A 27589-nucleotide genomic window follows, 5' to 3' on the forward strand; every position below is an offset into this window, starting at 1 on the left:
TGGGTAGGGAAGTGGGGGGCGCTATGGGGGACTTTTGGGATAGCATTGGAAATGTATTTGAGGAAAATATGTAATAAAAATATTAAAAATCAAAAAAAAAAGTTAGGGATAGAAACTCAATAAGCAAACAAGATCAAGGCAGATTGTGCACATATACATGTGTATATACATACATGCATGCACACATATACTTAGTGCAAAGCTAACGTTATAATGAAAGGGAAAAGCTGACAGCTCCCTTTCTCCTATCACAGATTTTCACCATTTTCACTCAACAGACTACTGAAGTGTGAGTCACAAAAATCAAGAGGACAAAATAAACACAGGGTATCCAGGTAGGAAAGGATGTGGTCAGTCAGTGACGGTGAAATGACCACAGGCAGAGAATATGCCCCAAGACCATCTGAAAAATGGTAGAACTATCAAACAAACTCAACAAGATCATAAGATGTAACATACAAAAATAAGTCCTGTTACTATATGCTAATAGCGAACCATCTTAAATAGACATCAGAAGAGCAATCTTGTAATAACTACAAAGGAATAAGTTTACCCTGGGAAAGGAAAGATCTTTACAGTGAAAATAAAATACTGATGAAAGGCACTGAGAAGGTCAACAAAGGCTGGAAAGACAGCCTATGTCCCTGGAGTGGGAAAATCAATGTAAAGAATCTAAACGAAGAAGGGATCAGCAGACTGTGGAGACACCCATTTATCCATGTTTACATTCACAAGTCAAGACATGAAAACAACCACAGCATCCAGCAACTGATTTTTGGTTTAGGAAAACATGTGTACTGTGGAATACTATTCAATCTCTGAAAAGAATGATGGGCTTGAGAGATGGTGGGCTCATTGATACAGGCGCTTGCCTCCAAGGCTGATGACTGAAGTCCCATCCCTGGAACCCACTTGGTTGAAGGACAGGATCTACTGCAGGTTGCCCTCTGATTTCTGGAGGTGTTCCATGACATCTGTGTGAATTAATTAACTTAGAGCATAATTGTCATTCCTTAAAGGTATAAAATGTTTTACTGAATGAGATTCTATTTTTTCAAGAGTATGAATGATCTTGAAGATGATTGTGCAAATATTAGAAACCAGGAACAGAAATCAAAATACTACATTTTTTGGTTTTATCTCCATATGGAATATAAAGCAGAAGGCTTCTCTCAGAAAGCACAGAGGGGTGGTTACCAGAAGTGTAGGGCAAGGGGAAAAGGGAAGGTGCTAGTCAAGGGTACACTTTAGTTCACTGGAAGAATGTATTTTAATGTTCTATTGTACTGCATGGTGAACGCAGTAATAATAGTGTTTATGTCAAAAACAGTTAAAGGACTAGATTTGTAATGTCCTGAATACAAAACCTTGCAAGCTGGTAAGGTGTAGGACATGCTCATGAGCTTGATGTGTGAGCATACATAGCTATTATTGGCCAAAGAAAAGAATAAAAATAAGCATGGAAGATGGCGACTGGGGTTTAGCTTGGTTTAATTTCAAGATGTGCCAATGCCAGACCACACCAAGAAATGCATAGTTTTAAAAAATAAAAAATAAAAAATAAAAGCTGAAAAGTCCTTGTTGGACCATGGAGCTTTCTAGACTTGTGTCTGTTCAAGATTGCAAGCCTGAGCTAATAAATGCATTTTATGAGATTTCTGGGCTGCAACATGCCATCTTAATTCTTAGCTTGACTGCCACTGCATGGACATGACAGATATTTCTTCAGCCATGGGCTTACACAAATTTTTCAATTTGTTTTCCCTTTTTCCAGACATATTTTATTCCCATTAGCCACTTGTATGAAGGCTTTGAAAAAAGATGTCCTAACATGAAACATAAAATGTGGCAAAAAATTGGACTTGCCATTACTGCCCAAAAGATCCGAGAACACTTATCTTTTGAGGTAAGAGGGGTTCCCGAATTCTTCCCACCCACCCCTGTCCCCAAGCAAACCTGCACAAAGATAGGGGCAGAAACCGACTGTAAGCTAGTGACATGAGCCTGTGCTTCTCCTTAAGGACTGGAACTACAAGCTGCAGTTGAAACTCTGCAATGCCTTCATAAGAGACATCCCCAAGTCCACGAAAACCGACATCTATGACGAAACAGTAACCCACGTTGTCCTCATCCATGGATCTGCTGAGGACTGCCAGCTGCGAAAAATTTATAAGGCGCCTTTCCTAATTCCTGTGACGTGCCATCAGGTACAGAAACAAGCATCACACCAAAAACGCATTGATCTTAGAAAACCTGCCACTGCGATCTGGCTTTCTGCCCCTGCACCTCCTCCTCTCCTTCCTTCCAGCCCACTATCCTATATTTACCCACAGCCATGTGCGTTCACTTAGACAGCGGTCATGGACGGCATTCGCACCCAATGACCTAGCCAGAAGCTTTTTCCATACAATGCCAAGGCCAACAAAACTCACCGAGGAATAGAATTTTGGCCACAGTTACAACGAAACACACAACAGTATGGATTTTTGGCCACCATTACATTTTAGTGCAGTGGCACCTAAGAGAACCCACTAGTTTCTTCATGCATTTCAGAAGGACTAAATCAACAGTACTCTAGAAGGTCCTGACAAGCCCCACTAAATAAAGTGGAAGCAATTTTGTTCCAACTCAGAAGATAAATATAAAATATAAAAATATAAAAATGAACACTTTGCTATTTAAACTGTTAGGAGTTCAAAGGGACTCTTTGCTCCATAATCCTTGGTTTCCTAGCAACCACAGCCTGCCCTTCTCCCTGGCTTCTGTTTCTGCCTTAGGCGCTCTGTTCTCAGCATTCTCAGTACAGCAGTCACCCATCACTGTCGTACTATCTTATGGTCTCCTTATAGCCTTTCAGTGGCCTTTTTACAAGTGGCTACTACCATTGCTAGAACAAGAATTCCGGGGTTCCTGATTACTTTTTACTCAGCTACCTCTGTTGGCTGTATCTGAAATAAGACCATAAGTAGGAGAGAGATTTTAGACCTAACATTCCAATGCTAAGGGAGAATATACAGGAAAGAGGCCTTCCAGGCTGCCTTCAAGAAACTAAGAGATAGCTTGTTTACATAGAAAGAGCAATAGGGTACTCTTGTAGTATACTAATCACAGTCTTCTCTCTCTCTCTCTCTCTCTCTCTCTCTCTCTCTCTCTCTCTCTCTCTCTCTCTCTCTCTCTCTCTCTGTGTGTGTGTGTGTGTGTGTGTGTGTGTCTTCCAGTTCTACCAGTGACAGCCCTTTCATATGCACCAATCATAATTCTTTTATGACTAAACACAAGCTTTGCCCAGAGTCACTGGGGAAGGCTCCCTTTCCTGCCCTCTGTAAGAAAAGATAAAGGATGAACATGGTTACCCACCACAAGTTGACAGAGGCTTATTTTACCTGGAGTGGGATGCTGTAAAGCTGATGAAAGTTGCTTAGAGCATCAGAGTAAGGTCTCCTATGGCAGCTGGAACACAAACCTGAACAGGAGCTGCGACTGCACTGGTCCATGCAGCCAGAGTGGAGTTTTCTTTGAATGATCACAGGAGTTACTAGACCAGAAGCTGTGTGTCTAGCACAGCTAAATTCAAGACTACAAGACCTAAGGTAGAGTCCGTCAGCTGTCAATCAAAATGTCGAGTGGCCCTACCAGCTACTAATAGCTCAAAAAGGAAAAGATATTAAATGATGCTTACAATAAATGCTATTGTGGAATGATCACCCTCAATAGTGTTCCCCAGGTTCAATCCTTATCCAAATATCCTTAAGAATGGATACATCATCCTAAAGATGCATTATCAATAGTACTCACCTATAACTAATCATATAAAAGGCAAAAATCTGGCAATTTCTGATATTTAGCAAAGAAAATATGTCTTAAATGCTCTGTTAGAAAAAGAAGCAGCATATTTAGTGTGGCTTGGTCTTCGGTTATTAAAAAAGAAAGCAAACTGTATCAGTGTAGTTATCATAAAGTCTATGTGAAATAATATGCCCAGATGCATCCAGGAAAAGTGTATGTGCAGAACCAGGTGTAGTGGCTGATGCTGGTCATTCCAGCAGTCAGGAAGCTGAAGACCTAGTATACCTGCTTTCCAGAGCAACAGGTAATTACATAACAGCCACTTAGAAATTAATATGCATTCTCTTAACTTTCAGATACAAGGCATGGAAGACTTCACAAAAGTAATGATTATTCAAACTTCAATTGCTGTAAGAAAATTCAGATGGAATGTAAGAAAGTACATCCCACCTCGAAGAATTTCTATGAAACCAGATTCTGAAAGTGAGTTAGCTGTACTGGGCATGATTATAAGGATTTGTGTTCCTTTCATAAAATAGTGATGTCTGCGTTTAGGAACAAGTACATGCATTCTTCCTAGAGTATTGAGAACCTCCTTTAGCTGCCATATTTGACATGTTAAACTTCCCATCACTATGACAAAAAAACATGAAATAAACAGCTTACTTACAGGAGGAGAACTTCATTTGGGTCCATGGTGTCAGAGACTTCAGTCTGTTCTTTACCTACTCTGTTGCCATAGGTTTGTATGGCAGATAGAAGATAGAATGTGTATAACATCATGGAACCAGAAGCCTGGGGGGGTGCGACTTTTCTTGTTCTTCATGGTATCTAGGAGGCAAAGAGAGACCAAAAGAAGCCAAGACAATATATTCCAAACACCAAGACCTACGATGGTACCCCATATCCCCAGGCAAGAGAAAGAAACAGGAAACAGACACTAGCACTCAAGTACCCTTAGGTACCTGCAACTTTACATCCCTCTTGGACTCCCCCCTTTCCCTGCTCCCTCCACATTCCAACTTCTTTTATTCTCATTGTCCAGTGGTTTAAAGCATCCAATCAAGATGTAAGTCACTATTTGTATGGGACAGAGAAGCCAACATTGTATATAAAGCTCTGCTTGGACTCTAAGACATCTGGAGAAGCCTATAATTGGTACAATTGACTACTCCTGGTAAAAGAGACCTTGAGGTCTAGTTTCTTGGACTTGAATGCCTACAGAACTAGTCATCTCTATTCTCTGTAAATGTCTTCACAGGCACACAGGAAGTGTACTTCATTAACTGCCCGTTCAGGTGTCCTCTATCTAATCAAGTTATCCTTTGAAGAAAACCGAAATCAATTATCCCAATATACAATATCAGAGATACACTTAGAAATATTTATATTTCATCTATAAATATAAGCCTGCATAATTATCAAAATAATATGAAAAAATGATTGACAGAATTGTCAGCTCTTCACCCAAAAGAAAATGTCAGGTATATGAATAGCAAGATAAAATATGGCTTACATTCTGAATGGCAGACATATGAATCACTGGATAGTGTTGGCAGAAAGCCTGTTCTTTAAACAAATTTCATATGATAAAAACTATATTACAGCAAATAGGATTGTTTAGGAACTACAATTCCTCATCAGTTGAATGACATAGAAGGTTTACAGGTTCGTCTTCTTCATTAGTGATTGTTTTCATTATTTTCCTCATTGCTGTGACCAACTACTTAACAAGAAGTAACTTAAAGGAGCAAGGGCTTATCCCAGTTAGATGTAATTCATCACAGCAGGGAGACCGTGGGTGGCCTTGGGAGTGAGAAGCTCTGGTCACTGTGTATTCTTTGTAGGAAGCAGAGAGAGACGAATGAGCTGCTCAGCTTGATAGAAAAGAGTTTTTCTCTTTTTACCCAGCCCAGGACCCCAGCCCAGGAGATGATGCTATCATGCTCAGGGCGGTTCCTCCTCAGCTAAACCGTCCAAGAAACTTCCTTAAAGACACACTCAGAGATGTCTCTTAGGTGATTTTTAAACCCAAGTTTATAAGGATTTCCCATCATAGTGAGATTTTAAAGCATATATATGAGACTCATTTATGAAAAAGGAATAGTAAATCTGATATATTTTCTTACTTTATTGGTCCTAGTATAAATTAATGAAATTATAGAGATTTTAAAAATAATAAACTTTATAACCTTTGATTAAATAATGTGATTTCTAGACATTAATTACAAAGATATAAAAAAGTATAAAAAGATAATTGGGTATCACTATAAAGATAGAATATTAGAGTCAGTGAAACTGTATAATAAATTACTATTTAATTAACAATTTAATCAAGAAGATTGATTATTACATCATCATTAAAATAATAACTTTTCATGATACAATGTTAAAAAAAAAAACCCTGTGTCATATGTCAAGTAAAACTACCAATGCTATGGTGTTAATTCTAAGTGAATTTTATCTTTATTGGTGTATACGTAAAACCTATTAATATATGTTTTAATTAGGTGTGGGTTTGTGCATGTGTGTGTAGGTGCCCAAGGCCAGCAGGGAATAAGAACTCACTGGAGCTGGAGTTGTAGGCCATTGTGAACTTCCCGACATGGGTGCTGGGGGCCAAACTCCAGAAGAACAATACATGCTCTTAACTTCTGAGACATTTTTCCAGCTCCCAGACATTTACAACTTTGTGGACATAAAATCCTGTCATCATACAGGTTGCTACTGACCATAAGATCCAGAACCTGGAGATGATGGTCCTGGAGTTGATACTATCTGTCTCTCTGTGGCTGCCATCTCTTCTCCTGAGTCTCAAAAACCTAGAAAGGCCAAATGACCAATGGTTCCTCTGAAAAAAAGACCTAGTGGTCTCTAATTCTTGGGCAACTTCATGTACTGTTTCTACTACCTGGGACCCTCAAACCTTCCCCATATCTCTCTGTTCAAGGACTTGCTGCACCATGCTTTTCAATCTCTCTCTCTCTCACTCGCTCTCTCTCTCTCTCTCTGCCTCTCTCTCTTTCTCTCTCTGTCTCTTTGTCTCTGTCCCTTTGTCTCTCTATCCCTCTTTCTGTATATCTGTCCTATTTTTTTTTGTTTCTGTCTCTCTCTCCATCTCCCCATCTCTCTCTCTGTCTCCCTCTCTCCCTCCCCCCCACCGTGTGTGTGTGTGTCTGTCTCTGTCTCTCTTTCTCTGTCTCTCTCTCTCTGTCCATTTGTCTCTCGGTCCCTCTTTCTGTACCTCTGTCCTATTTCTCTTTGTCTCTGTCTCTCTCTCCATCTCCCCATCTCTCTCTGTCTCCCTCTCTCCCTCTTCCCCCTCTCCTGCCCCCCCCAAGAGTCATAAGTGATCATCTCACCACAAACCGTGTTCCATGTTTGTTTACCTGTACTTTCTGCTGACAAAAACTCCAAGAAAGCGTGGCTTTCACATGGGTCCTCATTGCTAACATAAGCATTCAGAAATACATATTAACATAGTAGTGTTAAAGGATATTAAAATCATAAATGCTATTTTTTCTCAGCTTTTCACTTCTCTTGAGCACTTGTTTCATATCTTTACAATTAAAGCCTGTTAGATACACTTTGAGAAGTGACCTTTCATCCCACTGGTGTGAGATCACAGATCCCTTGTGTCTGCAACCCAAATGGGATCATAGATGACCTACTTAAAAGTGTGACTACCTCCGGGGATGGAGTAACTCTCTCTTCCTTTGCAGGAGAATCATTTGAAACATTGGATGAAACCTCTGAAGAGGACAATGGTAAGAAAGAGGTAAGTGAGAGCCCCCTTTTTCAAGTTATATTAATTTAAAAGAAAGTCTTCAATTTATGTAAACTACCAATGCATTTCTCTTATCCTGAAGGACTTTACCTACTAATCATTTTACAGATTTCAATGGGAAGAGTTCTCTTTGCCAAGCCTATAATAGGCTGTTAACATACTTTTGTGTAAATATTATACAAATGACTAACAAATTCAAGAGATGGCAGAACATTTGTCTTGAATCATATTAGCACACTAGCATCAGCAAGGATAATGTTGGCTGAAATCTGAGCCCCTTTACCGCTGTCATGTTCTAAATTTGGCCAGGTTCAAAGGCTGCCACAGCTTCTACAACTACCTCTGCAAAGCATCTAGGATTATTCAGTCTGGAGAGTAGCAGCTAAGCCCCTAGAATCACAGTCCTTGATGAATGCAGTGCCGAGTATTCTAATCTCTTCTGTCCTGGACTAACCTGAATTTCTCAGAAAGCCCCACACTAACTTTCTAGGCCTAGGATAGCAAAAGAAAACTTCAATTAAAAAACCATGTAAAGAAAACAATTAAAGGTAAAAATATAAAGTAAATTTAGTTTGCTTGGCAAGCTAACCAAGCTTATGGAACTCAGCCTCCTGACATATTTTAGAGATGGAAAAGAGCCAGGGAAGCTAGTTTTCTTGTACCTGTTTTAAAAGAATGGTGCTTGTCCATCATTTTTTTTTAAATGGCACACACTTAAAGTTCTTGTGTTTGAGAAATCTAGTACTTGAGAAGTTGAGGCAGAAAACTAATGACTGCATGATATTCTTTCTTTCTCCTTTAAAGCAAAAGCATTGAGAAGCTGAGGGTTTAAGGAAAGACAGAAACAGCAGCCGGCTGTGTTGTTGAGTAGATGTTTTTTATTCCCAAGTGTTAGAGGTTGCTTATGTTTGAGGCCTACTACCGTGTTCCTTCCCACCACTATCATCCCAGAACGTGGTTTTCCTTGAGATGGCAAGATAACCCCTCAAAGCCCTGACCCATCAAGAGACAGACCCCTGTTCTGGTCCTTCAGGATGGAGTATGTACAATGACCACTGCAAGAGTCCCAGGCTTGCCTCCTCTGCTCTGTGTCAGGTCCCACACCAGCACTCCTCTGTCCATCAAACCCTTGTGCTCTAGTTTTCTTTCTGTTGTTGCGACAGACGACAACAGCAACTTGGAGAAGAAAGGAATTTATTTCAGCTCATAATTTTACATTAGAATCCAGCTTTGATGGGAGGTAAAGGCTAGGACTTCCCATCACTGCCACACTTAAGAACAGGAAGAAATAAATACATATGCATTTACTGTCGTACTTACTTGCCTGTGCTCAATTTGATTTCTCTGCTCCTGGATAGTTCAGGACCCCCTTCAGAAGGAATAAAACTGCACACTCCAGACTACCTCTTCCTCAAGTAACATAACTGAGTCAGTGCCACGTAGACATGCCCACAAGCCACGGCAATGCAGACAGTCCTACTTGAGACTCTCTTCTCAGATGATTCCAGAATGCTTCAAGTTGACAAAACTTAACCATTATACTTTCTTTAAAAAGACCTGAAATCTGATTTATGTTTTCATATCCACTTTTAGAATCAAGAAAATGAGGAATTGATAGAAGACGATATTAACATCTAAAGAGTCGCCTGGAAAGAAAGTTCAGTTCACTGCCTAAGCTTCTCAAAATGACCATGAAAACATTTACTTCTGGAGATAGAGACAAGCCGAAGTTTATGTGCCTTTTATGTGATAATGTGAATTAAAGCACCTCACACTAACCGACCAACTCTCCAAATGATGATGTTATTTCTGTATTTAGACTGGGGTGGGGGATAAAATAAGATTCTAAGATTTTCTTGTAGGCTTAGATTTTTTTTGAACCTACTTTTAATAAGGATTCTCAAACACTTCGACCCCCTGCTAGCCCATCCTCCAAAGGTAGGGGAGAATAGATGGTAATTAGGACAAGGGGATGTGGACATGATTAGAAAGTAGTATTTTGGGGTGATTCCAATCTCGGTTTGTCAGGATACTAGCAGTCCTATGCAGTAGTGTCTTAGGGTCTGTACTGGCTAGTTTTGTGTCAACTTGACACAGCTGGAGTTATCACAGAGAAAGGAGCTTCAGTTGAGGAGATGCCTCCATGAGATCCAACTGTAAGGCATTTTCTCAATTAGTGATCAAGGGGGAAAGGCCCCTTGTGGGTGGGATCATCCCTGGACTGGTAGTCTTGAGTTCTATAAGAGAGCAGGCTGAGCAAGCCAGGGAAGGCAAGCCAGTAAAGAACATCCCTCCATGGTCTCTGCATCAGCTCCTGCTTTCTGACCTGCTTGAGTTCCAGTCCTGACTTCCTTTGGTGATGAACAGCAGTATGGAAGTGTAAGCTGAATAAACCCTTTCCTCCCCAACTTGCTTCTTGGTCATGATGTTTGTGCAGGAATAGAAACCCTGACTAAGACAGGGTCTTACTGCTGTGAACAGACACCATGACCAAGGCAGTCATAGACAACACTTAATTGGGATGAGCGTACAGATTCAGAAGTAAAGTCCATTATTATCAAGATGAGAGCATGGAAAAGTACAGGCAGGCATGGTACAGGCAAAGCTGAGAGTTCTAACATCTTCATCTGAAGGCTGCTTAAAAGACTAACTTCCAGGCAGCTAGGATGGAGGTATTAAAGTCCACACCCACAGTGACACACCTACTCCAACAAGGCCACACCTCCAAATAGTGCCACTCCCTTTGCCAAACATATACAAACCATCACAAATCAGCAGCAGTGGTACTATCCAGCAGAAACCTCCAGGCCTCTGGGAGGAGAAGGGGATTGAAGAATGCAAAGACAATGAATGGAGAGTTACCCCTCAATCTGAAACAAGCATCGGAGAGGGGAGATGTGTTCTCTACCAACAGCTTATGAGGATATCAGTGTATTTATGGAGGAAGGGGTGGTTAGCCTCGTTTTGAAGAGGAAGCAATGGAACTTAAAGAATTCAGATAAATTGCTTGATATCTTCACTATGTGATGGACTCACTATACAGTTGTGAACTGGTTTAATCATATGCCATTTGCTAGGCTGCTGAGGTTTTCTTGGTCTTATTTTCGAAATCTAGGCTACTAAAGAGAAGTATACAGGCCCAATTTCAATGATTGTCAGTGTCCGGCTTGATGCATAGTCTGGATTGTAAAGATCCTGTAGGAATTGATTCTGTCGCAGAGATCTAGATCTCTGCCACACCCCAAGCCCAACAACAACCTGAAAAGAACATGTAGAGCTCTTTTATCCCTACTCGCCTACAAAAAGCAGGAACTGGTAGCAAGATAACCACAGAATTCACCTATAAAAAAGCTCTAGAGTTTGCGACTGTCAGAAAGCCAGTAAAGTATGGTTATTCAGATCTTGTTACCTTATTATATAAAAGTAGAGTGGAATAGTTTTTACACTGGTGGTTAACTGCCCACACAACAGCAAACAAGAAGTAGATAAGGGCAAAGATCTCAGCTCATAAATCTTCTCACTGGTATAAATATCCAGGTTTTTGTTTCTAGTTCAGGGAGTGTAATTTCTTACAGTTCTTAAGTACTGGAGTAAATGCTGATGGGAATAAAGAGAGAAGGGCTCAGAGATTTCCTTTTTGGACTTGTAACACTTTCATCCCATTGCAGTGGGAGCAGTTTATTTAGCCCCAAATCTGTACCACACCAACAATGAAGTTAATGCCCAGCTCCGCCCCTTGCAAAATCAACACATTTTCTTTCCTGGTATCTGAGACTCCCACAGCTCAATGTCTTCATCTAGTGGTCGGTAGTAAAACTGAAACTTGAAAACTGGGACTCAATAACCCAAAATGTCAAGGCAGACTGATGTTCAATCCCGGCCCCTAGTGCTTTGACTCTGGTTGTAGACAGCCAATGTGAACATTTGGGGAGAATTAGGAGGTGTGGCCTTGTTAAAGTGGGTGTGACCTTTTTTCAGGAGTTGTGTTGCTGGGGGAGGGTGGGCGTGGTAGTTAAGCTTTCAAAAAAATCCCAAACAAGGAAAAATCCTTGTTCTCTCTGCTGCCTGCACATCAGGATGTGAAGTTCTCAGCAACTGCCCCTAGGCCATGCCTGTCTGCTTTCCACTATAGTGAATCCCCTGAAACTGTAAGCAAGCCCACAATTACTTTCTTCCATGCGGGGTGCTTTGTTCATATTGTCTTTCACAGCGACAGAACAGTAACTAAGATAGTTCCCATCCTGCGGTTTGCCTTAGATATGACTTCTGTATTGCTGGAAATCAAATAAAGAAATATATCTCCTCTGTTCTGCTCACTTTTGAGCCCAGGGTCCTCGGCACACAGTAGGTTCTCAACACACACTTGTTGACGGGATGAACAAACGAGTAACCAAACAAGAAACAACCATCATGTGAACGATGATTGCAGTCCCAGGATTCATTTAAGCAGTATAACATACAGTTTACACATCCTTAGTACCATAGTGAAGAAGGCAGAGACACACAGCCACTATAGTGGGGACAAAGAACAAGATCCTCTCCTAATATCATTGCCACCTGTCTGTGCAGGGAGTGGGGTGCTCCTGGCAAGCACTCCAGGAGATATTCAGATTGTTTCTGGGTCCTGGGTGTCTGGGCCTCTGAAATGCAAGGTATCTGCAGCAATATGGACTCAAATTCTGCCTTTAGAGGGCAGCCAAGAGCAATAGCAATAAGGCTCTGTGTGTAGGGAGTCTGATAGCCCTGACCAACAGCTCAAAAGATGATTTATAAAGGGCGGTGCTGCCGTTTCGGTTAGATGAATTTTGACTCTTGGAGGAGGCATTGTCAGACAAGATGGGGAATTTTTATTTAAACCAATATATTTATGCACAGACTTCCATAACTGCAGGTATTTTTAGGTAGAGAGCTAGTAGTATGACTCCTTGTGACTTTTTCAGCCATCCTTACTGTCATTTTACCTTCCTCCTTCTGGATTTATCACCCCCCCCACACACACACACACACACACAGAGAGAGAGAGAGAGAGAGAGAGAGAGAGAGAGAGAGAGAGAGAGAGAGAGAGTAATTAGAGTGCTCCTATTTTTCCCATTTCCCACATCAAACCATTTCACCCTACGATTCCCCTCTCTATGGCTCTGTGGCCACTTCACTCAGCAATGGACCCTCTCAACTTGCCTTGTTTGTACAGTTACTCCAGTATATGTGCTCGGGAGTACATTTTGAAAGTTTATATACGTCCAGCTAGACTGTGGCTTGATTCTGTTTTCCCTTTTGGAGGTTTTATTTTTTTGGGGGGGGGTATTTGATATTTCAGACTTTTTTGTTCTGTTTGTTTATTGTTTTGTTTTGTTTGCTTCTAAACAATGATCCTCCCCCATTTGACTTCCTTACTAAATACAGGTGTCTGCCATGGAAAATCTCCCATGGTTCCTCCATTAGGAAAAGCTTGGGACTCCCTAGTGGCTAACCCTCTCCCTAACCACCCTTTCTTTCGTTTGGTTAATAGTCTGGTGCATCAAGGCCCTGGCCTTTCAAGACACACAAATGTGCCTCTCATCTCCCCCTCAGCCTCTTCCTCCTCCTCCGTCAGGCAGGCACCTCCTCTTTCTGACTCTACACGGGTGACCAGAGCAGCTCTGAAGCTACTGTCAGTCGGAAACTGCCAGTTACAGAGCACAGTGCCAGACCAAGGTGCAAGCCGGCTGAGAAGGAAGTGGAGACTACCAGAGGGAAGGTGCTGAGAGGCCCGCCTCATGGGGAACTGTTTGCAGAGGACAACCAGGTGAGCTCACCCCCTCCTGCAAGCAGAGACCTGAGCCAGAGGTGAAAGAAAAAAAAAAAGAGGACAGCTTTTAGGGTGAACAGACTAGGGAAGGGGTGTGACAAGAATTCAGTCCCTCCTGATCCATACACCATGTGACATCCTTACAGGTTTTCACACATACAGACAATGACAACATAAGAACAGGTGAAATGAGAGAAAGAACTTATTAAAGGAGGACTCCTGTCCATCTAAGAAATGAAACATCTGTCCTGGGGCTGGGGAAAGGCATCCTTTCTTGGACCCTGGATGTTCCTGAATGAGTTATATGTGCCCACCATTTTGGGGAGTCTTTATAAATTTAAAATAACACCACATTTCCTGCCATGTTGAGGCGGCAGTTAGTACACTTATAAGCAGGTTAAGGAAAAGGTCATGTCACTAGGGAGAAGACTTGCCTTCATGTTCCTGGACTTTGGTCTCCTCATTTTAAATGGAAAAAAAAATTGTTATAATCCTACCTGGAGGTTCCAAGTGTAGATGGTGGCACCATGGTCCCTGACAGAGAAGGTCTCAGTGATGGGGGACTCTTCTCAATTTTCAGAGCAAATCTTTCATCCAATCAAAGAGAACACATGTAAAAGAAAATATGATCACACAAAATAAGAGAATTTCTATGGTATAAAGTCTGGTGATCTCTGGCAGGGGGTCTTCCTTGCTGCCTTGGTCTTAAATAGCATATAAAGGGGAACATAGAAAAATGAGGTCTTGCACAAATGCCACTTACCCAAAGGAGGCTTGGCAGTATTCATATCTTTTCCAGAGAGCCAGTATTTGCCCTGGACTCTCCCAACCCTCCTCCCCCTTCTAGTAGCCTTAGTAAGATTATGAATGGCTGCCCTTATAGCTCCCTGTGACATCCTGTAAAGCACAATTGCTTCTTAATTTCTGCTCACTGCTTTGTGAATGCCTGGTTCTTGCCTTTGTTTCTGGCACACAGCAGGTAGTCAGTGCTAGACTGATGACTGGAAGCATTCCTGAGGAGAGAGAAAGCAAGATAAAGATATGGTATAGATGAAGAAGCAGTGATAGATGACACACCTGCACTTTCGTGTTTCAGAACTTTGCTGTGGGGTTAAGTGGTGTAACACCAAAGTATATTTACTATGAGAAGGTGAAGTGTATAGAAATACAAGCAGAAGAAGATGAGACGAGCTGGTAACCACACTTACAGTTACAGCTTTATACCCACAGTCTTCATTTTAGCTCCTATATCTGATAGTCACTTGTACTTCTTTTTCTACTAAGAGCCAGTATGCCTTCAATTAATTTTTCTTTGAGGTTTAGTGTATTTTGTTTCTGAAGTTAAAAGCTATTTGTATTTTTAATAGTTTTTTCTCATAAATATTGCAGAAATTAATATTTTTTCTAGTCTGTGGTTAGATTTTTATTTCTGTGTTCACTACATTTTAAAGATGATCCAATTCTTTCAGGAAATCCCTTAGGTTTCTTTCCCTGTGCTCACTCCTGGTAGTTCTTCCTTACCAATTCACACACTCATTTTTGTGTGATTTATTAGTTTACATTTAGTCTTATACATCAATGCATGGTTCAGATATTATTGTATCCCTAAATAATTGCCCAGTTATTCCAGCATCCCTCTTCCTGTGCTGGCATCTGTTGTCCATCTTTCTTCTGTTATCCCCATGGGCACATTCCTTTCTATGTCTCTGTAGATCAGAGGATAGAAAATATCTCTTCCTAACAGGAAGAGCCCAAGGTCTTAGAGAAAAGCATTTTCCCAAAAGGAAACCTAGCTTTTCCCCCTTCTTGGTTGTAGAACCTCAAACAAGTTGCCTAAACTGTCCCCAGATTCCTTGTTAGTATATAACAGGACAATAGCATCAACCAATGGCCTTGTTCTGAAACTAAATGGAATGCAGCACATAAAAAGACTGGTGCATACAAAGAAGTACTCAACAATTTTATTTCTTCATATTTTCAATTTCCAGCAAATTGGGAAAAAACAGTTTAAACAGAAATCCAATCAAGTGAATGACTTTATTGTCTCTATTTTATTCTTTCCTTCCCTTTCTATATATCCCTTGTTCTCTGGATTTCTGAGAAAGGTGCTAACTCACTGAAGCCCATTACTTGGGTGCAGGCCCTGGAACCTCAGTGAATAAGAGAAGGAGCAGAGAAGCCCAGGCCTCTCCCTGTGAGGTGGTATTTTCAGGCTGATGAGGATTCTCAGGAATGTTTTTAGCATCACAGATGCACTGTTTTTTGTAGTGATAAAGATGTTAGATCTGAAACCACCGGCAGTGCTCCGAGCTTCAGAAGGGGCCATTCATAGATGACAGGGCAATGAGGGAAATGCTTAGATGGTTCAGGATTGCACATAAACAAAACAAAACAAAACAAAAAAAGTTGAGAGAAACATAAAACTTCAGTGGGAATTATGGAAGGAAACACTTGGTCCATTTCTGATATTTAAATCTTAGATGGCAGCTGGACATGCAGGAGACACCTTGGAATCTGAGACTCAGTGCCAAGGGAAAAACATGCAGGTGAGAGTATATGCTACCCAGAAAGAAGCATTTATCAGGGCGGAGGCTACACGTCCCCCACAGCTGAGGCCATCCATTATGGTGGTGAGCGTGTGAAGGACAAATAGACAACAAGACTGCCTTACACTGAACAAGAGACATGCTGCTATTCTAAGAGCCTGTGTCTCCTTGGCAACAGGAAATCAGATGTGTAAGTCCCTGGTACAACCTGAAATAAAGATCTGAAATCCTGTTGCTTCTTTGTTTGTGGAATAATATACCTTTGTGCTCAGATCTCTACCTTAGCTTTGTCATGTTAAGCCTTGAGTTTCTATTTCTGAGCTAAATGCACTCTCCCATGTCATGAGGGGGAAAGGCTTGTGGAGAGCTGCTTGTGTAAAAGCCAGTGCTGCAAATCTACTACAGCTTTATGCATTCTGCCTGGGTGGCCTTTTGAGTACTCAGTCTTAGGCAACAACGAAGTAAAGAACCTTGTACCATACTAGGACCTAAGTAAGGTCTAAGAATTTCAAATTGTGGCAAAGCCTGTTGTTCTGTGACCTACAGAAGTTGGCAGCAATTGTCACAGTGTTTCAGGAGGTACATTTGAGAGAGGACCTGGAAAACAAACCGAAAATCCAAGACTATCTTAGAGACAGGGACCCAAAAGTCCTTCCCATCCAAGGCTGAATTTCTTCAGTGCAAGCTGAGAATTATGTATTTTGAGAGGTGTCATTGGCCATCTATTTAAGCGTGTATATCACATGATGGAATAAAATAAAAGAATGGGGGAGAGAGAGAGAGAAAGAGAGAGAGAGAGAGAGAGAGAGAGAGAGAGAGATCATAAACATGAAGACAGTAAACATTTTAAGAAGACAGGCGCCTGGGACTGTTGGTGTCTATTTGATACTGCAGAGGTTTGTCTCTGCAATTCACAGTCACAATACAGCTTTTCCTGTGTGACCCTTTCTGGAAGAACTCCAGGCCTAGCTCACTGGCAGGCATATCTAAAGATATGCCTCTTTCCAGCACTCTTGAATATGTTGTAGTCAACTTATCCAAACTCACTCAAAACCAAACACACACATTAAAATGCAAGACTTCATGGCAAGGGGCTGCCATGTATGGAGGACAGCTCTCAAATCTCTTTTACCCATCATCACCTTTGTATGATCCTTACAGCATCATGAAGTAAGTAGAATATATACCCTCATCTTACAAATTAAGAAATTGTGGCTCAAGATGTTTAGAAATATAGATCTAGTAACTCAAAACTCAACCGTTCCCTTACCTTTCGCTTCCTTATTCCCTTAATGAACCTACTTTCTACACACCAGTCAGACTCAAGAGTTTCCTTATGATGTCTTTTAACAACAGAATAGGAAGATGAAAGCAAATGGTTTACAGGGCACAAAGTACACTAAAGGTGACCTAAAAAAGAGTGGAAAATGGTTGTGTCCCACAGCCCCAAAGATCCTGATATCACATAAAACCTAGATGCCACCAAAATGTTCAACCAAACTGGTCATCCCTCCCATGACCACAGGTTGCAGCCAGCCTTTCCTGGGCTGCTCTTTGGGGGAAACTACTTGGGAAGTTCACTGGGGACACATTTTATAATGGTATTTTCCAAATGTCTTTATAGAACACAACTGGTACTTGTAGTGCATTACAGGAGGATTTTATGGTAACCCATACGGTTTTAGTTTCTACCATCAATTTGGAAAGAATCATAGAAAGCTAGACATCATCCTAGATGTCTCACTTCAGAGTTGGCTTTCCATCTGCTACCATAAAAAGCACAAGCCTTCTGATGTAGCTATACCATCAGCGCTTGGGTGGTAGATCTGATGGCCTTCCGTTTTGGTGGCCGTGCACACAGATACTCATTATATTTCCATCAGATGTTTATGTATATCAGAGAGGGTGGCCTACCCTGGTGAGATAAGCTATGATGGAGTGGGTGGATATAATGAACTTTGTGAGGTTCACATGCTAGGGTAGGAAGGAGATGGCCGTGTAATTAGCCCATTACAGTGGAGAATAGGTACGATCGATTAGAGAGAACTCTATGATATCTAGAAATGTGCCTGACAGTGAGGTATCCCTGGAGTTCCCTCAGAAAGGGTAGCACAGGAAAAGCTGTATCATAACCACGGGACCATGAATTAGAGAGACAAAGTCTGTGATATCATAGGGATGCCAGCAATGCCAGGTGCCTGTCTTTTCATTAGACCTACTGTCCTCAACTCTACAATTTTTCTCTCCCTTATCCCCACGTCCTTTTCTTTTATTCCCATTGTGTGATATATGCACTTTAGTAGCTGCCCCTACACACACAAAATGGTTTCTCAAATATCTATAGGCTTGAACCTTGGTTTTCTGGAGATAACTCCATTTCAGATATTCAAGTAAATCACTAGAATTATGGGTTTTAATTATATTGTTTCCCTTATTGAGAATAATATTGAAAGGATTTATCCCTGGTTAGAAAATGACAGTGTCATAGAGTCGTGTCCAACTCACCTAAGAAATAAGCAACTAGGGGTTGGGGGAAATGTCACCTTTAATAAAGCTTAAGAAACCAGGTTTAAGCCAGGCATGGTGGCACACGCCTTTAATCCCAGCACTTGGGAGGCAGAGGCAGGTGGATTTCTGAGTTCAAGGCCAGCCAGCCTGGTCTACAGAGTGAGTTTCAGGACAGTCAGTGCTACACAGAGAAACCCTGTCTCGAAAAACAAACAAACAAACAAAAAACAAAACAAACAAACAAAAAAAGAAACAAACCAGGCTCACTGACTTCTGGTCATCTCTCTCAGATACTTCAGGGGCAGGAGTTGTTGTCACATTGTTGAAGGATGCTCCTGCCTTCCTTGGTAAGTAAAGCATTGCTCCAAGGAGTTAATTCTCCACCTTTGTATTCAGTGTGGTACTTGTACCTGTAAGCTCCTTCCTCTTTGTGGCTACACCCAAGCCTAGTACCAAGCTGAGATATAGTCACGGAGAATCAGTCAAGGAAACAGCCCCTGGTGTGTGGTAAGAATCAAGAATAATTGCTTCATGGGTGGTGGCTTCTTCTCACAAATGTAAGCCTCAGATGCAAGAATGAAACTGCCCATTAGTATTGAGAGTATTCACATTGTAAGTCCCTTGTATAGAAGTACACATTTCTGCCTTTTGCATGGAGAAGATGCATTCCAGGTGATAATCTATTGTCCAACCTGAGACAATCTGGGAGAGTAAAAGGATTGCTAAAAGTAGCTAATTGATTGATAATGACATTAAGTAATCTTAGCATATCAGACCAGTGGTCATCCTTATAGCAACTGTGTCTTTGTCCACCAGATAACAATGGGCTTCTAACATATTTCTAGGGACCCTTCTGTGCAGTGTACTCTAAAGGAAAATGTTTGGTTTTCTGCTTGTGTGATCACAGGTTGGGCTTGGGACTGAAAAATGCCTGCTCCTTCATTTGCATGGTAAAAACAAAATGGAAGTTTGAGTCAAAAATATTCCCCCGAACTGTAGCCTCTTGACACCATATATGTGCAGATCACATTTCAAACTAGAGGCAAGCAAAGGAGGGAGAAAGGAAGATATTTCTGCTTAACATCATCTTATATCTTCCCTCTTACTCTTTTATTCCTATGTGCTCAAAGAAGTATTATAAAAGCATAATACCTAGCAAAGATTGGAAGTGAAGTCTCATAGTATAATGTTTTGAGAGCTTTCAAATATTGAGACAACCCATCTACATTCCTTTCTTACAGGAAAAACAGAGGCACATTTAAAGCCAGACAAGAGTCTCCAAAGCAAAGTAAGTCCTCATCTCCCCATCATTTTTACTTCTGATGCACATACATTTCTAAAACGCCCTTTCCCTATGCTCCCCAAAGCCCAGTGAGGATATCCTTACCAAAAACCTACACATAGTGCTGCGCCGATTCATCCAGTGCCCTGTTTATTTGTTGTGTGTTTGTTTCTATTAGACTGTGGTCTCATTGATACAGGGAATGATTTATTGACCCCCATATTCCTCAATCAATGCCTGATCTGGAAACTGAAGGATCTAGCTGGCAACAAATGTGCCAGCCAGAGCACAGAGAGGCAGCTCAGTGTTTTGGTCCTCCCCTTAAGAGCAACAGGAAAGAATGGAGAAGTTTTCCAAAAGATGAGGGATAGTCAGTGTTTTAGTCAGGGTTTCTATTCCTGGACAAAACTTCATGACCAAGAAGCAAGTTGGGAAGGAAAGGGTTTATTCAGCTTACATTTCCACATTGCTGTTCATCACCAAGGAAGTCAGGACTAGAACTCAAGCAGGTCAGGAAGCAGGAGCTGATGCAGAGGCCGTGGAGGGATGTTACTTACTGACTTGCTTCCCCTGGCTTGCTCAGCTTGCTTTCTTATAGAACCCAAGACTACCAGCCCAGAGATGATACCATCCACAAGGGGCCCTCTCCACTTGATCACTAATTGAGAAAATGCCTTACAGCTGGATCTCATGGAGGCATTTTTCTCAAATGATGCTCCTTTCCCTGTGATAACTCCAGCTTGTGTCAAGTTGACGCACAAAACCAGCCAGTACAGTCAGATTTGCATTAAGGGATCATCCAGCCCAGTGGCAGAACCCTTGGTAGGAAGTCATGCCAGCAGACCTCTTACAAGGCTGTGGGGACAGATCAGTGCTGGGTTAAAGTCACATGATCTGGTGGGTGGTTTGGGTGGTTGGAGAGTAGCAGTAAATGGGAGAGAGAGAGAGAGAATATAAGGAGGTGTGGCTTTCCCTCACTGGGTTTAAAGTGGAAAGAATAGCTCACCCATGCACTGAGTCTCTGTGCTTAGGAGCTCTGTGGGTATTTTGTGCGGCCCCTAGTGCTCCTAGCCTGAGCTCTTTCATCCCAAGGTCCCAGCAAACCCCAATTTCCATCCAAAGAAAACTCAACAGAAAGAAGGCCACTGGTGACAAAATTCAGAACCCTTTCTTCTAGTGACAATCAGTGAAGTCCCACATGGACATAAAAGCTTGCAGTGATGTATTAAGAGACATATAAACCCATGGACCATGTTGTCCTCCTATCTGTGATCAGCTCTGCCTCCCTTCTTCCTACTTATTCTGCTTGGATGCCAGGCATGGGAAGTGTGCCTCTGCTCTGTGGTTGAAGCCAGTCAGTTTGGAGTAGATGATCTTTAGAAAAATTGCTTTGCTTCCACAGAAACATAAATATTAAGCCTCCATGCTCCCTGCTCCAAAAACTTCCCTCAAGCACCAGTCCCTCTGCTACCACCATCCCATATTACCTGTTAGAAAGAATACTCTCCTATCTGCTGTGTGGGACTCTCACACTGTCTGGTATGTTCTCTGCCTAGCCTTGAGACAGCACACTTACTTCTGGTGAGTCTTCCTCCCTAGTGTGTTTTACCAAGTAGGTACACAATGATCATTACATGAGGAAAGAGAAGAGAAGGAATGCGATTTGCTGCCTAAAGGTGCAGCAAAAATACCTTCCTCCACTGGACCTAGCAGCCTGAGCAAGCTATGCTATGGCTTCTTCATGCTGTCCCATGACTCTTAGGGATTGACTATAAACTTCTGTAGACTACTCCAGCTGTCCCTTGGTTGTCAGGCTGCATACATCTTAACCTGTGATTCACTGAATGTATTTTCTTTCTGCAGATGAAGGGATGACTTCAGCTCCCATTCAGGTAATAAGATCCCTTTTGATCCTAACCTGGAAGAACCCTGTAAATGCCAGGGCTGAAACCCAACGCCATTTGCAGTGCCTGGTGGCAGAAATATCAGCTCTCCTGTTGCATAACTTGGAGGGTGCTAACATTTGCCATACCTTTTGTTGATGGCAGGCATCTTATGTGGTGAGCTTTTGATAGGCATCTCATGTAACTGTCACAACAACCCATATTATTGCTGTGTCCTCTGACTTCACAGAAGCAAAATGTAAAGGATGAAGTTATATCCCCCAAAGTCATGCAGCTGAAAGATGCCAGAGCCAACATTCAACACCCAGGCTCCCTCTAATATCCATGTACTTTCCACTGAACGTTACTGCCTCTGATTTTTAGCTCCTGAGATTTCCCTATTAATGAAACCTCCTCTCAAATTAATAATATGATATTCTGCAATGAGGAGCCTGTGAGTATAGTACAATTTGTAGAGAGTGCTTATGTAGCATGCAGGGAGCCCTGGGTTTGAGCCCCAGCACAGCGTAAAACAGGTGTGGTGACACACATACTTCTGTGGTTCTCATAAGATAAAAGTAAGAGGAATGGAAGTTCAAAATCATCCTCTGCTACATTTTGAATGGGATACAGGAGACTTTGTCTCAAAGAATAACAACATCGTGATGAGTAGTTAAATGTTATATAAGCACATCCAAAGTTCTAAGACCATGGAAAGTATACAAGTTGGTCAAGGGTCACTCTGGACTACATGAAAAGGGGACACACTAAGCCACCTATGTGCTTTGGGTGACATGGACTCTCCATCATCTAGTCTAGTGTTTGGAATGCTCCTGCAGCCATTTAGGAAAGACGATGGAGGGGTGGAGAAGACAGTGGTAGAGGAAGTCAGAATTGCCCCCATCAGGTCTGTGTCGTTAATTGAAGTATAAATAGAATGGAAAGAGGCCAGATCTTTATAGTGCCTTCCCTTTGACCTGCAGGACAATGCTAACGAGACCTACACAGAAGAGTTGTGCTACATCCTTGTTGATCACGAAGCTGTCAGGGGAAGGCCATCAGTGAACCCTGCTGAGGGGTTCTATGAGAACGTCTCTAACAAGGCTGAGAGACACAAAGAATCTTCAAGAGGAACAGAGACTGAGTATTCGGTTCTCCGTTTCTCTTCTCCCCCTCAGCCCCTACCTTCCACAGACGATGAATATGAACTTCTTATGCCCAGCAGACTCTCCTCACATGCCTTTCAACAGCCAAGGCCACTTACAACCCCCTATGAGACACACTTTTCTTATCCACAATGAAGTGACTAGGTTGGAGTTTGTTTAGCACTGACAGATAAATGTAGGAGTTAGGGACTCTAGGTGAGGCAGCCATAGATCAGGGAGATCCTTAGTTTACTTCTTCTAGAGGCCCTTGGTAGGGCAGACTCTACAAGCCTCTCAGAGTCTAACAATAGTTAAATACTCAAAAATTAAACAACTGTCTTGCACATTGCATTGAAAAAAGGAGTGACCACCTTTGTTTCTGAGTGGTGTTAAAAATAATCTGTGGTAGGAAGGGCTCCTGGTATCTCCACTGGGGTGTACCACAAAAGGCTCTGCTCTTCTCAGTAAGTTCTTACAAATTGTCCCCACAACTTTACTCTGCAGTCAGGGGAAGTTTACTCATTGTGATCCAGGACCCCAGAGAGAATCCCTCATCACTGTTAAATTCCAGCTTAGTACCACCACTTGCTATGGAAACTGGCAATATTCCTGTTATTCCATAGGTCTAACATTCATCCTTTACACAGTGTCCTTGGATTCACGGTCCCCATGACTTGGAATTTCCTGTACAGTCATTAATAAAATTTTAAACTATATATTTAAACTATGAGTTTCTCATCAGAATTGTCTTTCTCCTATGGTACAGGAAAACATTCTCAGAACCTCCTCCAGGGTAGGCAAGGGATCAGCTATGAAGTGACAGCTCAAATGCTGCCACATAAATCTCAGTAGAACCACCATAATGTCAGGAACTGACAAAGTGGAAAGTTTCTGGAAAGACTTTAACCCCACTATTTCTTTTTTACTGAGAGAAAATTGTTTGCCCCATGTTACAGTATCAGCATTAGTGGCAGAACTTTATTTTGGCTTCCAAGTCAGTGTTGCTGCTGCATGTGCTATATGATACAGTAAATTTCTCCATAAATGGTCCAGCATGCATGCAATGTCCACATGAGAGAACTAACACATACCTTTTCTCGGTGAGCATCCCTCTCTGACTCGAGTCTTTATTTTCCACCACTGTTTTCTTTGGACTTTCTGGAATCATTTCTGTGCTAAGTTAGCCAATGATACACAACCTACTGACTGGCCCAATCTAGCCCACCACCTGTATTTTTGTAGATAAACGTTTAGTGAAACACAGCTGCACTGATTTGTCTATATACTATCTATGGTTGCTCAACCATGGTAAAATTGATTTGTGACACAGACCGGAGACATTACAAAGCTAAAAATATCTGTAATTTAACCTATTCTAGATAATAATCTTGCAGACCTCTGCCTTAAACAGTCACGGTTTGAGATAAACTGGAGAGGATTACATTTGGTTATTGATACACTCATTAGGAGCAGAGAACAATGAGCTGGCGGGAAAATATTAAACCACAAAAGAGATAAGCAAGACTAAAACAATTACTAGCAAATGAGACTATTTGTACATTCACACCTGCATCTGAAAGGTGTTGTCATGGCCACTGTCCTAATTTTAGGGATGCTAAAAGGTCAAGATGTTCGTTGAGATGAGCTTGGGAAGGACTATGTATTTACTTTCTATTTTGTTATCAAAGATGAATAACTCTTTACTTAAAATGTCCCACAGGGGTAGCTCTGTAGTAGGGTCCTTGCCTAGCATGTACAAGACAGACAGAGAGAGAGACAGAGACAGAGAGACAGAGAGAGAAAGAGAGAGAGACAGACAGACAGACAGACAGAGACAGAGACAAAGACAGAGAGACAGAGAGAGAAAGAGAGAGAGACAGACAGACAGACAGACAGAGACAGAGACAAAGACAGAGAGACAGAGAGAGACAGAGAAAGTACAAAGCAGGCCAAGTGCCCACTGTAAGTGCAGTGGCTTAAGGTCCTTTGGGTGGCTTTGCTGAGACATAAAGCAGTTGATCACTTTCAGAGCCAACAAGATCTCAGTACCTCGGTCTCCATTAACTTCTTTTCTTCACAGATATCTTTCATCCAAAAGCCTAAGTGTAGTGTTTGGCCAGAAGTCACTTGGGTCCAAAGGATGTGTTCATGGAGATAAGAAATGCTATACAAAATGTAACACGTAGCTTGTGGGGGGAAAAGTGGGGGCCAGAGCTGGATTTAAATCTTACTTTCCTTTTGCCCTCCTTTCAGCCCAATCCACATACTTATAGGCTCAATCTACTGCGTCCATACATTGGATAGCTGCATTTGATATGTAATCATCCATCCTAGTTTGCTTTAGGCTGCTGGGATAAAACACTGGCCAAAAGCTAATTGGAGAAGAAAGGGTTTACTTGACGTATAGTCCGTCATAGCAGGAGCTTAAGGTAGGTTCTGAAGTGGAGGTCATGGAGAAATGCTACTTATTCTCCATGACTCTCTTAGTTTCCTTTCTTATACAACCTAGGGTCATCAGATCAGGGGGGTGGCACTGCAAGGGGGTGGCCCTCCCACATCAATCATCAATCAAGATGATGCCCCAAAGAAACATCCACAGGTCAAGCCAATGGAGTAGATTGCTAAACTGATGTTCCTTCTTCCCAGGTAACTCAACTTTGTGTTGTTGATAAAAACAAAACAAAACAAAACCCTCGACATTATATCATCTATCATAGACCCTGAGGATAAACGATAGCAAAGAATAGAGAGAAGCAGATGCCTTTTAAAGCATATGGGAAAAGACATGCTGCTGCAACAAGTGCTTAGAGTCCCCAAGTTCCCTCCAGCAAGACAGACATCAAACAGATGGCTCTATGTTAGAACTCTATGCTAAACCTTTGTGGCAGAAACGCGATGGAAATATTTCCAGTATGATACAATGAGCTGTATTTGTTTGCAATTCATTAATAACGTATTACCTGACCCCAAAAGCAAATGCTTTAAAAAAAAGTCAGGACCTCATTAAGTCTAAATGCTTAGACCAAGAAGCACGTTCACATGGTAAAATTAGAAGATTACACAACAGCCATGTTTCTAGATTAAAGAGTCATTTGGGGTATCTCAAAGCGTCTGCTATGAGTGCAAATGAGACACCTTAGTGACTCAAGTGCTTATTGAGCAAACGTGACAGCCTGGATTTGATCCCAGGACCCTGGATTTGAAGGAGAAAACTGATTTCTGAAAGTTGTCCTCTGACATCCACACTTACACATAACCATACACGAACAGCCCACACATAATAAAAAAAATTTAAATTTAAATTTGTGTTGTAATCAATATTATGTATCGATCAAGAACATATACCAATAATGTTTTTAAATCTGAAAAAAAAAGTCCTACGAACTGAACTCAGCATATTGCTGTGGTTTGAACATGAAATGTCCCATAGTTCCCGGGCACTTGGTTCCCTGCTGGTGACAGTTTGAAAAAGATACAGAGCCTTTGGGCTTATAGCCTAGCTAACAGAAGTGACTCTCTGAGTGGGAAGAGGAAATCCTTGCTCTAGTTCTGGCTGGAGCCATCTGTTTCCTTATCTGTCAGGGTATGAATGTCCTTGTCACAAACTCCCACCACTGCAGACTAAGTTGCTCCAGTTACCATGTTGTCTGTCATAATGGACCGTGACCCCTGGAACTCTGAGTCAACATAAGCCTTGTTCCACTTTTTGCTTCTGTCAGATATTGTTGGCAGGAAAATATAGCTGATGTACTTGCATAATATATAAAATACCTCCAATTTCATAGCAGGGTTTATGTCCAAATATTGCCACAGTGCTCAGACTTTGTCCTCTGGCATAGATGGGGTGGATGTTATCCAGCACCATGCTTACTAAGGAGCTAATGGCAGTGGAGAGTTGTAGGATGGAGTCAGGGGTCATTCTTCTTGGAAGAGGTGGTGTCTGGTAGGTTCCCCATCTCCAGTGAATGCCCTATACACATACACATGGGGAGAGCTCTAACTGGACTTCATGGGCTATCAAAAAGAAACCTATGAAGTTGGGATGAGAAGGGAAAAATGGAGGATGGAATTTCATTTTATATGTTTTAATTTATCAACAAAAAAAAAACCCATACTCACTGATGGCACCCCACAGGCTGATGCTGATCCTCTTTTCCACACATTTCAAGAATTCTCAAGAAACTGTGCAGTCTTGCAGAAAGTATACAGCAGTGCAGATGTGTGTGTGTGTGTGTGTGTGTGTGTGTGTGTGTGTGTGTACTGTTCCAGGAGGTTAGTAATGCAACCCCTCACTTAAAGAATCCTGGTTCTTCATCAACCAAAGAACATACATGGGCTGAACCTAGGCCTCCCTTGCACATATGTAGCAGACATGTAGCTTGGTCTTCATGTAGGTCTGGACCAACTGGAGCAGGGGCTATCCCAAAAGCTGTTGCCTGCATGCAAGATATGTTCTTCTAGCTGGACTGCCTTGTCTGTCCTCAGTGGGAGAGAAAGCCCCTAGCCTCAGAGATACTTGATGGGCCAGGGTGGAGAGATACTCAACTTCCCCACTCAGAGCAGAAGGGGAGGTGGAACAGGGGAAGGTTGTGGGAGGGGGTGACCAGGAGCTGGGTAGTGATCAGAATCTTAAGTGAACAAGTAGAGAAGAAAAGAAAGAAAGAAAGAAAGAAAGAGAGAGAGAGAGAGAGAGAGAGAGAGAGAGAGAGAGAGAGAGAGAGAGAAAGGGAGAGAAAGATTGAAAAAAGAATCCTAGTTCTTAAGAAAGAAACTGAGACTGAGTTTCTAATTTACTCTTTCAAGTTACAAATATAAAAATAAACATCCCTCCCCCCATAGGGCTTCAAACAGTACACAGATAAAA

General features: G+C 41.8%; 2 protein-coding genes across 4 annotated transcripts in view; both read left to right on the forward strand.

The window, feature by feature from the left end:
- Positions 1-9353, forward strand: part of Slc9c1 (solute carrier family 9 member C1) — a 60140-nt gene extending 50787 nt beyond the window's left edge. The window contains exons 24-28 of one of the 2 annotated variants that reach the window (XM_021185158.1): positions 1775-1906; positions 2022-2207; positions 4143-4269; positions 7509-7564; positions 9167-9353. In XM_021185158.1, coding sequence (XP_021040817.1) covers positions 1775-1906; positions 2022-2207; positions 4143-4269; positions 7509-7564; positions 9167-9211 — 546 coding nt within the window. In that variant the 3' untranslated portion in view covers positions 9212-9353. The remainder of the gene's footprint in view (positions 1-1774; positions 1907-2021; positions 2208-4142; positions 4270-7508; positions 7565-9166) is intronic. The other variant, XM_021185159.1, reaches the window with a different exon arrangement.
- A 3884-nt stretch (positions 9354-13237) lies between these two features.
- On the forward strand, positions 13238-23994 carry Gcsam (germinal center associated signaling and motility). Of its 2 annotated transcripts, XM_021185580.2 has the most exons (6): positions 13271-13358; positions 15842-15907; positions 18706-18762; positions 19657-19703; positions 21561-21589; positions 22564-22926. In XM_021185580.2, exons 1-6 carry the CDS (start codon positions 13330-13332, stop codon positions 22879-22881), a joined length of 546 nt encoding a protein of 181 aa, XP_021041239.1. In that variant the 5' UTR covers positions 13271-13329; the 3' UTR covers positions 22882-22926. The 2 variants fall into 2 exon arrangements, with proteins under 2 accessions (XP_021041240.1, XP_021041239.1); XM_021185581.1 differs by lacking the exon at positions 15842-15907 and having other exon boundaries at positions 13238-13358; positions 22564-23994.
- The last annotated feature ends 3595 nt before the right edge of the window (positions 23995-27589 follow it).

Source organism: Mus caroli, chromosome 16, assembly GCF_900094665.2.
Source record: "Mus caroli chromosome 16, CAROLI_EIJ_v1.1, whole genome shotgun sequence".
Classification (NCBI taxonomy): Eukaryota; Metazoa; Chordata; class Mammalia; order Rodentia; family Muridae; genus Mus; species Mus caroli.

Excerpts from the sequence above, each read along its gene's own strand:
- Gcsam (XM_021185580.2), top strand. The coding sequence starts at position 13,330 with ATGGGGAACTGTTTGCAGAGGACAACCAG. Across the intron at positions 15,908-18,705 it reads GCCAAGGGAAAAACATGCAG|ATACTTCAGGGGCAGGAGTT; the intron begins GTGAGAGTATAT and ends CATCTCTCTCAG. Across the intron at positions 18,763-19,656 it reads GGATGCTCCTGCCTTCCTTG|GAAAAACAGAGGCACATTTA; the intron begins GTAAGTAAAGCA and ends CCTTTCTTACAG.